The sequence below is a fragment of the Pseudophryne corroboree genome, chromosome 2 (assembly GCF_028390025.1).
Source record: "Pseudophryne corroboree isolate aPseCor3 chromosome 2, aPseCor3.hap2, whole genome shotgun sequence".
NCBI lineage: Eukaryota > Metazoa > Chordata > Amphibia > Anura > Myobatrachidae > Pseudophryne > Pseudophryne corroboree.
The window spans coordinates 169,394,223-169,412,523 of NC_086445.1; the positions used below are offsets into that span (position 1 = coordinate 169,394,223).

The 18,301-nt window shown below is 45.8% G+C and overlaps 1 protein-coding gene across 5 annotated transcripts in view; it reads right to left on the reverse strand.

Moving 5' to 3' along the window:
- Positions 1–18,301, reverse strand: part of LOC135006096 (uncharacterized) — a 227,549-nt gene that overhangs the window by 93,421 nt on the left and 115,827 nt on the right. For all 5 annotated transcript variants that reach the window (XM_063951991.1, XM_063951990.1, XM_063951989.1 and 2 more), the window contains 2 exons: positions 2,558–2,586; positions 1,205–1,290 (listed from right to left, as the gene is read on the reverse strand). In XM_063951991.1, the coding sequence (XP_063808061.1) occupies positions 1,205–1,290; positions 2,558–2,586 (115 nt within the window). The remainder of the gene's footprint in view (positions 1–1,204; positions 1,291–2,557; positions 2,587–18,301) is intronic.

The window sequence follows — 18,301 nt, forward strand, 5'->3', positions numbered from 1 at the left end:
CCCCTTCAATGGCGCGGCCTTCCCGCTTTTTTTATACTGGTTAAGGTAATCTGGTGCTTAAAATGGAAAGAAAACCATTTTAAGGCTATTTTTGTCAGTGTGGGTACTGTGTACAGTATACTGAGACGCAGCTGTGTACTGTGTCTGGAGAGAAATTCCGCCCCGATTAGAAACCGTGCATCTCCATACCCTCATACCACCATATTGGCTTAGTACTCACCACTCTTCTTTCTTCTGGCTCTGTTAGGGGTGGCGGCGTGCTGCGGGAATGTGGTAGGGCTTGTGAATAGATCCCTCAGGAGCTCAGTGTCCTGTCAGTGGGAAACGGAACCATTAACCCTTCAAGAGGTTGGGCCATCCCCCCCTCCTCCCCACCTAAGTCCCACGAAGCAGGCAGGCTGGTGCCAACCAGCCCTGCCTGAAAATAACAAACATATAAAATAAATGCAGAAAACTCTTCAGGAGCTTCCATAAGCGTCACCGGCTCCTCCAGGTACATTTTCTAAACTGAGTCTGGTAGGAGGGGCATAGAGGGAGGAGCCAGCCCACACTATCAAATTCTTAAAGTACTCATGCCTCCTAGTGGACCCGTCTATACCCTATGGTACTAAATGGAACCCCAGTATCCTCTAGGACCTAAGAGAAACTGTTATTTTGGCAGATTAAAAAAAAAATATGACTTTTTATTTTTTTTAAGTCAAAACTACTGTAAATGTACTGGCAAAACAGCGCTGAGAAACCCAACAGCTGCAAATTGGTCTCCAGACTTTTTACATGTTGAGGACACAAATCCATCAAATTTATTAGGCTGCGGTTTCCCAAACCACTTGAGAACCTGCTGGGAAATCCTGCCAAACAAACCAGGTGTCTAGCAGGAAAGAAAGCTGACACTGCACACAACTGGCCTGTTACCTAAAGGCTGATGATGATAGCCATATATAGATGGAAGCAAAGGAGGGAGCGCTATGAGAGTCTAATAGTTAAATTTATTAAAACAATGTTTCAAATGCCACATAGCTCATAATGGATATAAAAAGGTAAATACATTTATTTAATAAAATAAACAAGACATTGCAGCTGCAATATAACACCTGAATTGATAGAATTGTTATAAATAATCACTTTTAAGAACCAGTGTTGCGGTGAATGAGGCTACTGGCCTGGAATCACTGGTGTTTATAGTGACTTATTTTTAAGTACCGACCTCATCATCTGTCATTTGTGTAACTGCTGAATAATTTGCCAGGACAGTATCTGACTGTTTCCTCCTTTTGACATCCTGCATGACTCCTGCAAAACAATGTGCAATATAAATTATAGAAATCCATAAGGAGCATTCTCCATAACCCAGAAGGGCGTTTGTTTGTAAATGAGTCTTTGGGCGGTAACCTATTAGCTGCGGTAATTTACGAAAGCGAATTACCACACCCAGGTTTATCCAATTAGCCCCAATGCCGGCACTTACCTGGGATTTTGTTCCACCTGACGAAACCATATCCATGATAATTATGCATTTTGTTGAAAATCATGGCTGCGAAAATACATAAGTCCGTGACTTTTCACAAGTTCCAATATGTTTTTGCACAAAAAAAGGAAAACTTTTTGTGCTGAAAAAAATGGGAGCTAATTGGATAGCCCCCCCAAAAAAATTGGCGCAATATAAAAAATTGCAAAACCCCCTTCTACAGTATGTTACTGATAAATCACAGGTAACTGCAGATACAACACAAACAGCACATTTCATTTTGCTCAACTTCTCATAATCATCGTCATCACACCATTTTGTATTTAACTCAATAATCTAAATACAATCCAACAAAAGTCTATTAACACTTGAATAATAAATCCATTACTTACTGTATAAAATAAAAATTATAATATTTATTCTTTATGTCTCAGCAAGACCCCATAATTAAATATTGCTACAGTCTCAACAGCATGTTGGGTAACAAAGAATGGAGATAAAAGAATATACAGTAATGTGACACAGCAGAATTTTACAGTCCTGAGGTGGCAGTGACTTGGGGCTGGACATTGCTATCAGTGTGCTTCCATTTGTGCCATTCAGATTTGCCTTTTTTATATTTGACAGAACATTGGGGCAGATGTATTAAGCCTGTAGTAGGGATAAAGAAGTGATAAGTGCAAGATGACAACGCACCAGACAGTCAGCTCCTGTCATTTTTCAAATCCGTAATGGTGCATTTATCACTTCTTTATCCCTTCTCCAGGTTACTACATCTGCCCCATTATATGTATATTATTATTTTTATTTTCTTTAAAGATGAGTTGTTAATGAGCAGTGTACTTTAGGAGAAAAACTGAAAACTTGAGCAAAAGCACTAGTAGGCAGCACCTTCCGACACAGTACACACTGGGGAAACGGGCATATCTGTGCAACAATATACTCTGCAAATCTGCATTCTATGAGGATTATAAATTACCTTAATGGTGTAGTTGTTCATATTCCATACCTACAGCTAATTAAGTAATGCAGCTGATAAAACAATTGCAAAATCTATATCCATAAAAATATAGAAACTAACGGACATCTCACCAGCACTATATTCTGTTTTCATTTTCTTCCTATATCAAAAGAAATAAAAAAATATTAATAATACCAAGTGTAATGTCTCATAAGATTCTAAGTTAAAAAATGTTACTATTACATAACTAAAACCCAGAGACATAGGGTGGCATATTGTCAATTATCTCCTGGGGAAAAAATATTTTCTGAATCCATTAGTGTGGCAAAGTACATGTATGATTGTAGCCAGAACACTAAGGTACTGATAGTAAGGGATTCTTTTTAAATTGGGACCAAGAAATTAATATGATTTATATGAACAAGTGCTGCTGAATGTACGTATGTAAGGACAATGCCCTAAACCAAAGAATATGAGGTATACATATCGTAACCACAGAATATTTATAATTTGCTGTCATATTATATCACCTAATAGTTGAAAGATTAAAAGTACTTGAAAACACATTAATGTTGCTCACAAGCATTTATTAAACCAAAGCCATTGTTGAAATGCTTCGTTAAGAGCTTAAGGGGTATATGCAATTGCGGTCGAATTGCCGCAAATGTCGAAAAACGGGGCATTTTCAACAAAACAAAAAAAATCAGTTGAATTGGATTCGACAATGCAATACAGTACTTTTTCGACAAAAAACCTGCCGTTTCAGATTCGACTTTTTGCAATTCGACATTTGTCAAATTCGACATGTCTGCAATGGTAAAAATGCGGCTTTTCAACAAAAGTATATTCAACTGAAGAATGTTGATTCGACAACAGTGCTTTTCGACAGTCTTTTCGTCAATTTCATTCCGCCTCATTTTGCTGTCGTGATCTAATAAAAATTTTTAAAAACATGTTTTTTTTTGGTGTTTTTTTTGATTGCTAATAGCATATCTATTTATATTAGAAGGGATTATCTACTTGGTTTGTCTATTTATGAGCCACAAGTATTATTTAATAGATCTACACTGGATTGTTGTGAGTATAATTTTATTTACAGGTACCCCGTGGACTCTACGTGGACAAGGGGACTGACACTTCGTGTCAACATAGGTAAGTATGTGTGTATGTAGGTGTGCATGTATGTAATAAAGTTATACTGTCACGGTGTGTGTGTACTGTTTTTATTTGGGTATTTTTTTGTAGTAGAACTACAGGTACCAGCGGGCCCATCCCTCCCCCCCCCCGCATGCTAGTACTTGTGGTTCTCTAAGTACCAGCTTGCGGGGGAGGCTTGCTGGGACTTGTAGTTCTGCTACAAAAAACAATATTCTTTTTTATGACACAAGGCTATCAGCCCATCCGCCGCCCTTGGATGGGGGGGCAGCCTCGGGCTTCACCCCTGGCCCTTGGGTGGCTGGAGGGGGGGGACCCCTTGATTTAAGGGGTCCCCACTCCTCCAGGGTAACCCGGCCAGGGGTGACTAGTTGAGGATTTAATGCCAGGGCCGCAGGGACCTATATAAAAGTGTCCCCCGGCTGTGGCATTATCTCTCTGACTAGTGGAGCCCGGTGCTGGTGTGAAAAATATGGGGGACCCCTACGTGTTTTGTCCCCCGTATTTTTGGCACCAGGACCAGGCGCAGAGCCCAGTGCTGGTTGTTAAAATAGGCGGGAACTCCTGTCATTTTTCCCCCCGTATTTTTACAACCAGGACCGGCTCAAAGAGCCCGAGGCTGGTTATGCTTAGGAGGGGGGACCCCACGCATTTTTTTTTCAAGATTATTGAACACTTTTGTGCCGTCCATGAAGTCGAATCCAGGACGCACACTATCGTCAATTGGTCCGTTTTTCGACAGCGGGACTGTCGAATCCGTTTTTTATTGAATATGTCGAATTCGGATCCCGGCGGGAGGGTTTGTGACTGTCGAATTGTGTCGAATTAAAAAACGGCAATTGCATACACCCCTCTATTTAGTAAATATAATTGGCATCATTGATATGGGATTCAGTAAAAGGGGGTACACTCGGAGAGATCCTTGCTTAAATTCTAAGCAATGTGACTAGATTGCTTAAAAATTAAGCACGGATCTCTCCGTGTGTATGCCCATCGCTGACTCTAGATTGCCAAATCTAGTTAGACCGCTCATTTCACCGCTGGGTGAAATGAGCGCCCGCCTCCCGCTCAAGACACATCGCGCTGAATTTGAAGGTTAGTAAATCAGGGGATCTTATGTTCGTCTATAATACCCCTTTCACATCGCACAAATAACCCGGTATCGACCAGGTATATTGCCGGGTCGTCGCGGGTCACTGTGCGATGTGAAAGGGGCTGCGACGAATTCCCTGACTTGGTAATTCAACCCGGGTAATAAGAAGGTTGAATACTGGGTCAGTGGCAGTGTGAACAGGTTGCCGGGTCGATGCGACCCGTTCACTACACAGCTCATCTCCCAGCGCCGCCTTCGCCCCCCGCCGCTATGGCAACCCGAACCAGCATATTGCCGGTTTGGGAAGCCAGATCTTAGGGTTCAATGCCGGATCCCACCCGGGAAGGACCAGTTTCCAATTCCCAGGTCGGATCCGGCATTGGAGATGTGAAAGGGGCTTATGAAAGTACCAATGTTTTGCCTATATTCAATTTTACCTTTAGTAAATCTCCAAATGCAAAAACAAATGCAAAATCACCCGAAACCCAATATTGAACATTAGTAAATATACCCCCTTGTATCAACTTATAACTTTGAGTATTGATACCTTTTCTATGAATACTTGTGCTTTCTTCCATTAAAAAAAGCACTGGACACAATCATCGTGGAAAACGTATCAATTAAGGGTCATCTGCCCATGAATGCCACAGTAAGATGTTTCCATTTCTCCAATTCTGTTTTGAGTTTCTTACTCATCTGCAAAGTATTGCTGACGAAGAGCTGTGAAAGATAGCTAGGGATTCTGGTGGTCATTCCGAGTTGATCGCTAGCTGCATTTGTTCGCAGCGCAGCGATCAGGCTAAAAAATGGTAGTTCTGCACATGCGTATGCGGCGCAATGCGCACGTTCGTCGTACGGGCACAACGAACGATGTAGTTTTGTACAGGGTCTAGCGAAGCATTTCAGTCACATTGCTTGCCGCAGAGTGATTGACATGAAGTGGGCGTTTCTGGGTGTCAACTGACCATTTTCAGGGAGTGTTTGTAAAAATTCAGGCATGGCTGGGCGAACGCAGGGCTTGTTCATGACGTCAAAACAGGAACTGAACAGTCTGAAGTGATCGCAAGTGCTGAGTAGGTTTTGAGCTACTCTGAAAGTGCACAAAAAAAAGCATTGTAGCCGCTCTGCGATACATTCGTTCGCACTCCTGCTAAGCTAAAATACACTCCCAGAGGGTGGCGGCATAGCATTTGCACGGCTGCTAAAAACTGCTAGCGAGCGATCAACTCGGAATGACCCCCTGAGTCTTAAATATTTTAATTGATGTTGTGGCCCACTTACAGGGAAAGGTGTGCGTTTCCACCCTCTCCTTATCGCTGGTAGTAGTGCCAGTGGTTCTGTTTTGTTAGATTTAACTGTAATTCTAATATCCTCCACACTTCGCCAGTGAAATGAGTTGGGCTCCTAAAGCCATTGAGAATGTAAAAATGGGTACAAAGTATAGCATATGTACTTGTTCTGATCTTGTTAATGATAATTTGCTAGATTTGTTCCCCAACGAAAAAGATTTCTCTCTCTAAACGAGTTTGGGTTCCCTCTGAACTCAGCGCTTTAGGTGCTTTGTATCTTCTTTTATTACACATGTCCACATACACCTATCATCACATTGCGCCAAATAGAACTGTTTAGCACGCCACGGACTTTGTGACTTAGCCACGCAAAAACAATAAACCTGTGTGCCTAGTACACTATATGCTAAGATAGCTGGCCACATGCGTGGTCCATGTATGGTCGCAATGTTGTATCTGAGCTTGCGACGTTGGTCGCAGTGCTGGGATTGAAGCTATATGCAGGAGGCGACTCTTCTACTGGAGACATCTCCTGTATGTCCCTTCTTCAGATCGGATGGGAATACAATGCTGCTTATATGCAGTATTGCATTTTCGTCCATCTCTGAATCAGGCCCTAATTCCTTTGCGACAAATAAACCAATCCTCAGTACCTAGTACGCTAAGGGCCTGATTCTGATTTGGGAATAAAGTAAGAAAGAGCAAGTAAATGTGCACCTGGGCAAAACCATGTTGCACTGCAGGTGAGTCAGACTGAAAAATGTGCAGAGAGATTTAGATAACAGGGGAACGTGTCCAAACTCAAATCTAAATTGCAGTGTAAAAATAAAGCTGTCCAACATTTGTTGGCTACATGCAAAAGTAGCCAATATTTACCCTGCATGCAAAAACAATGTATGTGTTTGCACCCCTTACAGTGCAACATGGTCTGCTCAAGTACAAAGTTACTTGCTCTTTCTTACATTATTCCCAGCATCACTCCCTACTGTATATGCGAACTAAGGGGGTTAATTCAGACCTGATCGCTCATCTGCGAATTTGCAGAGGTCTGCGATCAGATAGTCGCCGCCCAGACAGAGTTATAACCTGCCCTGTGCAAGTCTGCGTTCGGCATGCGAAAAATAAGATTTTACTTACCGATAAATCTATTTCTCGTAGTCCGTAGTGGATGCTGGGGACTCCGTCAGGACCATGGGGAATAGCGGCTCCGCAGGAGACAGGGCACAAAAGCAAGCTTTTAGGATCACATGGTGTGTACTGGCTCCTCCCCCTATGACCCTCCTCCAAGCCTCAGTTAGGTACTGTGCCCGGACGAGCGTACACAATAAGGAAGGATCTTGAATCCCGGGTAAGACCCAAACCAGCCACACCAATCACACCGTACAACTTGTGATCTGAACCCAGTTAACAGTATGATAACAATGAAGTAGCCTCTAAAAAAGATGGCTCACAACAATAATAACCCGATTTTTGTAACAATAACTATGTACAAGTAATGCAGACAATCCGCACTTGGGATGGGCGCCCAGCATCCACTACGGACTACGAGAAATAGATTTATCGGTAAGTAAAATCTTATTTTCTCTAACGTCCTAGTGGATGCTGGGGACTCCGTCAGGACCATGGGGATTATACCAAAGCTCCCAAACGGGCGGGAGAGTGCGGGTGACTCTGCAGCACCGAATGAGAGAACTCCAGGTCCTCCTCAGCCAGGGTATCAAATTTGTAGAATTTTACAAACGTGTTCCCCCCTGACCACGTAGCTGCTCGGCAAAATTTTAAAGCCGAGACCCCCTCGGGCATCCGCCCAAGATGAGCCCACCTTCCTTGTGGAATGGGCATTGACAGATTTTGGCTGTGGCAGGCCTGCCACAGACTGTGCAAGCTGAATTGTACTACAAATCCAACGAGCAATAGTCTGCTTAGAAGCAGGAGCACCCATCTTTTGGGGTGCATACAATATAAACAGCAAGTCAGACTTTCTGACTCCAGCCGTCCTGGAAATATATATATATATATATATCTATTTTTAGGGCCCCGACAACGTCTAGCAACTTGGAGTCCTCCAAGTCCCTAGTAGCCGCAGGCACCACAATATGTTGTTTCACGCGAAACGCTGACACCACCTTAGGAAGAAACTGGGGACGAGTCCGCAGTTCTGCCCTGTCCGATATGGAAAACAAATATGAGCTTTTTTTAAGACAAAGCCCCCAATTCTGACAATCGCCTGGCCGAGGCCAGGGCCACAACATGGTCCCTTTCCATGTGAGATATTTCAAATCCACAGATTTGATCTGTTCAAACCAATATGATTTGAGGAATCCCAACACTACGTTGAGATCCCACGGTGCCACTGGAGGCACACAAGGGGCTGTATATGCAATACTCCCTTGACAAACGTCTGGACTTCAGGAACTGAAGCCAATTTTTTCTGGAAGAAAATCTACAGGGCCGAAACTTGAACCTTAATGGACCCCAATTTGAGGCTCATAGACACTCCTGTTTTCAGGAAGTGCAGGAATCGACCTAGTTGAAATTTTTTCGTGGGGCCTTCCTGGCCTCACCCACGCAACATATTTTCACCACATGTGGTGATAACGTTGTGCGGTCACCTCCTTCCTGGCTTTGACCAGGGTAGGTATGACCTCTTCCGGAATGCCAGTCGCGGTAAGTCTTGGAACAGACAAGGTCCCTGCTGGAGCAGGTCCTTTCTTAGAGGCAGATGCCACGGTTCCTCTTGGAACAGACATGGTTCTTGCTGAAAGCAAATCCCATCTTAGCTCCCGAGGCCATTAGTCCTCTGTGAGCATCTCTTGAAGTTCCGGGTACCAAGTCCCTCTTGGCCAATCCGGAGCCACGAGTATAGTTCTTACTCCTCTACGTCTTATAATTCTCAATACCTTGGTTATGAGAAGCAGAAGAGGGAACACATACACCGACTGTTACACCCACGGTGTTACCAGGACGTCCACAGCTATCGCCTGAAGGTCTCGTGACCTGGCGCAATACCTGTCCCGTTTTTTGTTCGGGCGGGACGCCATCATTTCCACCTTTGGTCTTTCCCAACGGTTCACAATCATGCGGAAAACTTCCCGATGAAGTTCCCACTCTCCCGGGTGGAGGTCGTGCCTGCTGAGGAAGTCTGCTTCCCAGTCGTCCACTCCCGGAATGAACACTGCTGACAGTGCTATCACATGATTTTCCGTCTAGCGAAAAATCCTTGCAGTTTTGACCACTGCCCTCCTGCTTCTTGTGCCGCCCTATCTGTTTACGTGGGCGACTGCCGTGATGTTATCCCACTGGATCAATACCGGCTGACCTTGAAGCAGAGGCCTTGCTAAGCTTATAGCATTACAAATTTGCTCTTAGCTCCAGTATATTTATGTGGAGAGAATTCTCCAGACTTGATCACACTCCCTGGAAATTTTTTCCCTGTGTGACTGCTCCCCAGCCTCTCAGGCTGGCCTCCGTGGTTACCAGCATCCAATCCTGAATGCCGAATCTGCGGCCCTCTAGAAGATGAGCACTCTGTAATCACCACAGGAGAGACACCCTTGTCCTTGGATATAGGGTTATCCGCTGATGCATCTGAAGATGCGATCCGGACCATTTGTCCAGCAGATCCCACTGAAGAGTTCTTGCGTGAAATCTGCCGAATGGAAGCGCTTCGTAATAAGCCACCATTTTTTACCAGGACTCTTGTGCAATGATGCACTGACACTTTTCCTGGTTTTAGGAGGATCCCGATTAGCTCGGATAACTCCCTGGCTTTCTCCTCTGGGAGAAACACCCTTTTCCTGGACTGTGTCCAGAATCATCCCTAGGACCAGCAGACGTGTCGTCGGAACAACTGCGGTTTTGGAATATTTAGAATCCACCCGTGCTGTCGTAGAACTACTTGAGATAGTGCTACTCCGACCTCCAACTGTTCTCTGGACCTTGTTCTTATCAGGAGGTCGTCCATTTTCTTTGAAGACGAATCCTCATTTCGGTCATTACCTTGGTAAAGACCCGGGGTGCCTTGGACACTCCAACGGCATCATCTGAAACTGATAGTGACAGTTCTGTACCACGAACCTGAGGTACCCTTGGTGAGAAAAGCAAATTTTGGGACATGGAGGTAAGCATCCCTGATGTCCCGGGACACCATATAGTCCCCTTGTTCCCAGTTCGCTATCACTGCTCTGAGTGACTCCATCTGGATTTGAACCTTTGTAAGTGTTCAAATTTTTCAGATTTAGAATCGGTCTCACCTAGCCTTCTGGCTTCAGTACCACCCTATAGTGTGGAACAATACCCCTTTCCTTGTTGTAGGAGGGGTAATTTTATTATCACCTGCTGGGAATACAGCTTGTGAATTGTTTTCAATACTGCCTCCCTGTCGGAGGGGGACATTGGTACAGCAGACTACAGGAACCTGCGAGGGGGGAAACGCCTCGACATTCCAATCTGTGCCCCTTTGATACTACTTGTAGGATCCAGGGGTCCTGTACGGTCCCAGCGTCATGCTGAGAACTTAGTAGAAGCGGTGGAGGGCTTCTGTTACTGGGAATGGACTGCCTGCTGCAGTCTTCTTCCCTTTCCTCTATCCCTGGGCAGATATCTTATAGGGACGAAAAGACTGAGGCTGAAAAGACGGTGTCTTTTTCTGCAGAGATGTGACTTCGGGTAAAAAACGGTGGATCTTCCAGCAGTTGCCGTGGCCACCAGGTCCCATGGACCGACCCCAAATAACTCCTCCCCTTTTATACGGCAATACATCTTTGTGCCGTTTGGAATCTGCATCCCCTGACCACTGTCGTGTCCATAAACATCTTCTTGCAGATATGGACATCGCATTTACTCTTGATGCCAGAGTGCAAATATCCCTCTGCGCATCTCGTATATATAGAAATGCATCCTTTAAATGCTCTATAGTCAATAAAATACTGTCCCTGTCAAGGGTATCAATATTTTTAGTCAGCGAATCCGACCAAGCCACCTCAGCTCTGCACATCCAGGCTGAGGCGATCGCTGGTCACAGTATAACACCAGCATGTGTGTGTATACTTTTTAGGATATTTTTCTGATAAGCATGTGAGCGCCTTATCCACCCTGAGGGGTGTTTCCCAATGCGCCTTAACTTCTGGCGGGAAAGGGTATACCGCCAATAATTTTCTATCGGGGGAAACCCACGCATCATCACACACTTCATTTAATTTATCTGATTCAGGAAAAACTACAGGTAGTTTTTTCACCTCACACATAATACCCTTCTTTGTGGTACTTGGAGTATCAGAAATATGTAACACCTCCTTCATTGCCCTTAACGTGTGGCCCTAAAGGAAAATACGTTTGTTTCTTCACCGTCGACACTGAAATCAGTGTCCGTGTCTGGGTCTATGTCGACCGACTGAGGTAATGGGCGTTTTTACAAGCCCTTGACGGTGTCTGAGACGCCTGGACCGGTACTAATTTGTTCGCCGGCCGTCTCATGTCGTCAACCCACTTGCAGCGTGTTGACCTTATCACGTAATTCCATAAGTAAGCCATCCATTCCGGTGTCGACTCCCTAGAGAGTGACATCACCATTACAGGCAATTTGCTCCGCCTCCTCACCAACATTTTCCTCATACATGTCGACACACACGTACCGACATACAGCACACACATAGGGAATGCTCTGATAGAGGACAGGACCCACTAGCCCTTTGGGGAGACAGAGGGAGAGTTTGCCAGCACACACCAAAATGCTATAATTATACAGGGACAACCCTTATATAAGTGTTCCTCCCATATAGCATTTAATATATATGTATATCGCCAAATCAGTGCCCCCCCTCTCTGTTTTAACCCTGTTTCTGTAGTGCAGTGCAGGGGAGAGCCTGGGAGCCTTCCCCTCAGTCTTTCTGTGAGGGAAAATGGCGCTGTGTGCTGAGGAGAATAGGCCCCGCCCCCTTTTCGGCGGGCTTCTTCTCCGGAGATTGTGAAGTCTGGCAGGGGTTAAATACATCCATATAGCCTCAAGGGCTATATGTGATGTATTTTTCGCCATACAGGTATTCTACATTGCTGCCAGGGCGCCCCCCCCCCGCGCCCTGCACCCTCCGTGATCGCTGTGGGAAGTGTGCTGACAGACAATGGCGCACAGCTGCAGTGCTGTGCGCTACCTGAGGAAGACTGAAAAGTCTTCTGCCGCCTGGTTCCGGACCTCTTCAATCTTCAGCATCTGCAAGGGGGTCGGCGGCGCGGCTCCGGGACGAACCCCAGGGCGAGACCTGTGTTCCGACTCCCTCTGAAGCTAATGGTGTCCAGTAGCCTAAGAATCCAATCCATCCTGCACGCAGGTGAGTTGAAATTCTCTCCCCTAAGTCCCTCGATGCAGTGAGCCTGTTGCCAGCAGGACTCACTGAAAATAAAGAACCTAAAAACTTTTTCTAAGCAACTCTTTAAGAGAGCCACCTAGATTGCACCCTTCTCGGACGGGCACAAAAACCTAACTGAGGCTTGGAGGAGGGTCATAGGGGGAGGAGCCAGTACACACCATGTGATCCTAAAAGCTTGCTTTTGTGCCCTGTCTCCTGCGGAGCCGCTATTCCCCATGGTCCTGACGGAGTCCCCAGCATCCACTAGGACGTTAGAGAAATCTTGGTGATTGCCGGTCAGCTGCAAATCCATTCGCAACTCACTCACCATGAAATGATTTTTCCAGTCTGTGCGAAGCCCAGGAAGTACTCCTACAGTGCGATGAGAACAGGCTGATCAGCGCCGGAGCTGACGTCACACACGCTCCCTGAAAACGATTGGCCATGCCTGCGTTTTTCCTGACACTCACAGAAAACGGCCAGTTACCACGCCCAAATGCCCGCATACTGTCAATCAACCTGGTTACGCCTAGCGATCCAAAAAGTTGCTGGATTTTTTTGCTGTTTGGCCTTGCGCATGAGTACTACGATCTGTAAGCATGCGCAGTCTAGCGATAATTGGCCGGCTTGTAAATTCGCACAAAAGCATTCAGGTTTGAATAACCCCCTAAGGCCCTTATTCAGGTGGCATCGCTACTTTCCGAAAATCGCTCGTTTGCAAACTGTACATGCGTTGCGGCTGCATGGCGCATGCTTACAAATTCACAGTGTGATCGCATCCCTGAACGATGCGATTACACTATGATTGACAGCGGTGGCTGTTTAGTGAAGCAGCATTTCGGTGTTGCAAAGGAGTGGCCCGGCCAACGCAGGCTTGGTGAGACCATTTTCGAGGCTCTGATGAAGAAAATGGTGGTGGACTGCCTGCTGCATATGCCCGGGGTCATCATGAATTCTGGATTCAGCGATGCGATCGTAACTGTTTTGCAATCGCATCGCTGGACGCCCGTAAGCATGCAGGGTGGCCTTAACCTGCGCGGTCCCCAGCATGCTATAGTAGCAGTTGTAGAATCTGCAACTGAACCTGAATAGGGTCTAAGACACAAAATTGAGGAAAAATAGCAAAATGGAGGAAAAAGTGTACAGCGTGGGAATCACGCAAGGCATGGTTTTGCCTTGTAAGCAATTGCCCCTTTAAAAAAAAAAAAGGTCCAAGTTCAGCCGGCATCCCGCACGGCCGCAGAACACGGTTGTCATTACATACCGCCCAGAATCTGAGATAACAATTTCCTATGATGTTTTTTGTAGCCCTATGTAGCAGAGCCGTAACTAGACATTTTGGTGCCCTGTTCCAGAAAGAGAAATGGTGCGCAATCCCCCCCTTCCCCATCCATACTTAAAATTGGGCCAGTGCCTATGTGCTGTGGGCTGAGCACACTCAGCACACACCTAGTTATGGCCCTGCTGACACACACCGCTACCATCATGTACTAAATAGCCTCCCCCCCTGCAGTGCAGCACCACCACACTACACTACAGCACATTTGCCACACATACAGTGCATCTTGTTACAGAAGCCTTGCCGGGGAACTGAAGAAGAGTGCATTGCGGGACAGCTCTCAGAGTCCCAGAGGAACGGACCGCATGCTGCCGCTGCAGGAAGCTTCTCTATCTGCGCTCTCACTGAGGAGATACGAGAAGCAGCTGTCACGTCACATGGCTTGGCTTCAAAGGATAACAAAAACCTGCCAGCGGCGATGGATCAGCAGGGGGAATCCGTTGCCTCGCAGGAGGGAGGGGGAGGCGTTGCAGAGGATTCACTGCGGCTGAAGAAGGGGCAGCCGGGAGAGGCATGCAGCAGTGTATGTAACACTGTGTATCACACTGTGAGCTGCTGGCATGCCCCAGCCCCTCTATCTCTGTGAATAGACACTGTATGCGCATGCGCACAGCGTCTATTCACCACTGTTCTACAGCAGAGCAGTGATTGGCAGAAGCTTCCCAAAAAATTGGGACAGTTGGTAATATTATATATATATATATATATATATATATATATATACACACACACACACACACACACACACACACATACATACATATACACACACACAAACACATACCTCCCAACTGTCCCGATTTTCGCAGGACAGTCTCGTTTTTTGAGGACTGTCCCGCTGTCCCACCCGCGGGCCGCAGTGTCCCGCGGTGGTGGCGGGAAGGGGGGGCAGTTGGTAGGTTCTGTGTCTCGCTGCCCTGCTTAGCAGAGCAGCGGTGAATAGAGGCTGTGCGTCTATTCACTGGAGTCAGAGGGAGAGGGGGCATGCCAGCGGCTCACAGAGCGCTGGGCATGCCCCATAGTGATGAAAGCGGGGGCATGGCTCACGATTGTGGGTCCTCCGTGAAGCCACGCCCACTTTCTTAGGACACACCCCTTTTCGGGCTTCGCCGCACGTGTGTCCCTCTTTGAAGAAATGAAAAATTGGGAGGTATGCAAACATATAATGGAAATTGATTAATTCAGCCTGTTAGATAAAGAACTTTATATCCTTATAAAATATAAGTGGTGATTAAGGGGGACATGTACTAAGCAGTTATAAAAGTGGAGAAGTGAGCCAGTGAAGAAATTTACCATGGCAACTAATCAGCTGCTCCATACAATTCTATAGTATGCAAATTAGAAATGTCACGGCAATGCTGATTGGTTGCCATGGGTAACTTCTCCACTGGCTCACTTCTCCACGTTTATCACTGCTTAGTACATGTCCTCCTTAGTCTAGAAATCCCTTTCACTTATATTTTCCCTTTTCCTATGTATTGAGGCACTCTGTACAACATTGCCTTATAGTTAATTTTCTACTCTAGTCTCATTTTTTTTTAAACTAGAAATTCATGCAAATCCTGTTATAATTGATGTATAACATGTATATGTAAGATAGCTGTAACTTGGTAGCTTTGCTGCTAGTTACTGTAACATCACACCTAGCCTGTGACATCACTAGCCTGTGACATCACAATGCTTCATCCTGTAACATTCTATCTACAGCTACTGAAGTTTCCAGTTACCATGCAGGAAGACAGGTAGGAGGAGGTGAGTTCTACATATTAGGATATGATGGAGGGTATCAGTTTGGCAGGTCGACCCTACTTAGGACGTCAGTCACTAGGTCGATCACTATTGGCCAACATGGACAAATGGTCGACACATGGAAAGTTCGACATGGCTTTTTATTAAAAAATTATTTTTTTACTTTTTCATACTTTACCATCCACGTGGACTATTTGTCCATGTCGACCATGTCAATGTCGACCAATAGTGGTTGACCTAATGACTGTCGACCTTAACATGGTTGACCATTCATACCGGAACCATGATGGAGGGGGGTAAGGAAGACAGAGTGCTGTATAGTCAACTGAAAGGCAAGACAAGATACACAGAACAGGGAATATAGGTACAAGGACACATAATTAGGAGAAGCTCAGGAAGGATGGACATATTTAGGAATATAAATGTAGCGTTACAGAAATAAAGAGGGCAGTATGGAGGATAAGCACACATACAGGGGATGCAGATAAGTCTCTACGAGGCAGGATCTTGAATTGGGATGAAAAACTAAATACAATTGCTAAATGACAAAGTATGTTTGGATTTAAGGAAAATTGGAAAAGTGGTTGACTCATGGACATTTTATTGTACTTCTATTTCTATTATACTTAAACTAGTACTATGCTAAAGTATAGTCTTTTGTGTTTTTTCATCATTTGGCAAAGTTCTGGCAAAGAGATTTGCAGAGTGTCAGGTGACCGGCAAAGAGATCTGCAAAGTGTCAGTTGAAGATGACGGGAGGGGTCGCACAGACAGCAAGGACTGGAGGATAACATGCACAAGGTAAGTTACCATACTTGTGTAATTGTGTGTGTGGTGAGGGGTATTGAGAGCACAGTACAAAACAGAGACTATGGTGGGGGGGGAGACATGCAGAAAGGGGCAGCTCAGTATAGGACATACAGATGGTGTGGGGGCAGGGGTGGTGCTAGGGTGTTCGTCAACCCCCTGCAAACTATAACTTTGAGCCCTCCAGTCTTAGTTACTGTAGGTCGCGAGTAGAGTGGGTTAGGCACGGGGGTGGTTATGCTACAGGGGAGGGAGGGTTAGGTTTAGGCAGCGGGGACGGAGGTTAGGATTAGGCACCTTCGCGGGAGGGCTAGAGTTAGGCACAAAGGGGCGAGGTTAGTGTTAGGCTGCGGACAGGGAGAGTTAAGGGGTGGGGAGAACGCCCTTTACTCACCCCTGTCGGTCTTTTTTGAACTGGGATCCCAGCATCAGTATTATGACCACCAGGATCCCGTGCGTAGGGATACCATACTGACACCTCTTAATGCCCAGAGGGAAGGGCGATCTTGAGGCCATGGTTCCCCAGAGGTTTTCCCCAAGGGGGTTTTTCCTCTCCTGAGTGCTGAAGGATGACTCTTCGTGAGTCCAGAGGTGTAGCTTTTATGCCATAATCAATCCCATGCCCATCCCTGCAATGTATAAGAAGCAAAATAATCGCTAATGCAATCACTTTACTTCTGGGTTTAGACCCCAGCTGCGCTACATCACACGTGCATTCATCAGACTGCGTACGTGAGAGCAGACAGTAATACAGAGGGATCCCAAGGATCCTTCTCCTGGGAAGAATTGCATAATGTAGCCCACGGTATACGAACGAGATGCTGGGCCAAGCTCAGAAATGCTTTACATTCTGGAGCTTGGTGAGATTCGCAGTTTAGCAAATGCAGTAGAAACTTTTGGTTAGAGATGAGCGCCTGAAATTTTTCGGGTTTTGTGTTTTGGTTTTGGGTTCGGTTCCGCGGCCGTGTTTTGGGTTCGAACGCGTTTTGGCAAAACCTCACCGAATTTTTTTTGTCGGATTCGGGTGTGTTTTGGATTCGGGTGTTTTTTTCCAAAAACACTAAAAAACAGCTTAAATCATAGAATTTGGGGGTCATTTTGATCCCAAAGTATTATTAACCTCAAAAACCATAATTTACACTCATTTTCAGTCTATTCTGAATACCTCACACCTCACAATATTATTTTTAGTCCTAAAATTTGCACCGAGGTCGCTGTGTGAGTAAGATAAGCGACCCTAGTGGCCGACACAAACACCGGGCCCATCTAGGAGTGGCACTGCAGTGTCACGCAGGATGTCCCTTCCAAAAAACCCTCCCCAAACAGCACATGACGCAAAGAAAAAAAGAGGCGCAATGAGGTAGCTGTGTGAGTAAGATTAGCGACCCTAGTGGCCGACACAAACACCGGGCCCATCTAGGAGTGGCACTGCAGTGTCACGCAGGATGGCCCTTCCAAAAAACCCTCCCCAAACAGCACATGACGCAAAGAAAAAAAGAGGCGCAATGAGGTAGCTGTGTGAGTAAGATTAGCGACCCTAGTGGCCGACACAAACACCGGGCCCATCTAGGAGTGGCACTGCAGTGTCACGCAGGATGTCCCTTCCAAAAAACCCTCCCCAATCAGCACATGATGCAAAGAAAAAGAAAAGAAAAAAGAGGTGCAAGATGGAATTGTCCTTGGGCCCTCCCACCCACCCTTATGTTGTATAAACAAAACAGGACATGCACACTTTAACCAACCCATCATTTCAGTGACAGGGTCTGCCACACGACTGTGACTGATATGACGGGTTGGTTTGGACCCCCCCCAAAAAAGAAGCAATTAATCTCTCCTTGCACAAACTGGCTCTACAGAGGCAAGATGTCCACCTCATCTTCACCCTCCGATATATCACCGTGTACATCCCCCTCCTCACAGATTATCAATTCGTCCCCACTGGAATCCACCATCTCAGCTCCCTGTGTACTTTGTGGAGGCAATTGCTGCTGGTCAATGTCTCCGCGGAGGAATTGATTATAATTCATTTTAATGAACATCATCTTCTCCACATTTTCTGGATGTAACCTCGTACGCCGATTGCTGACAAGGTGAGCGGC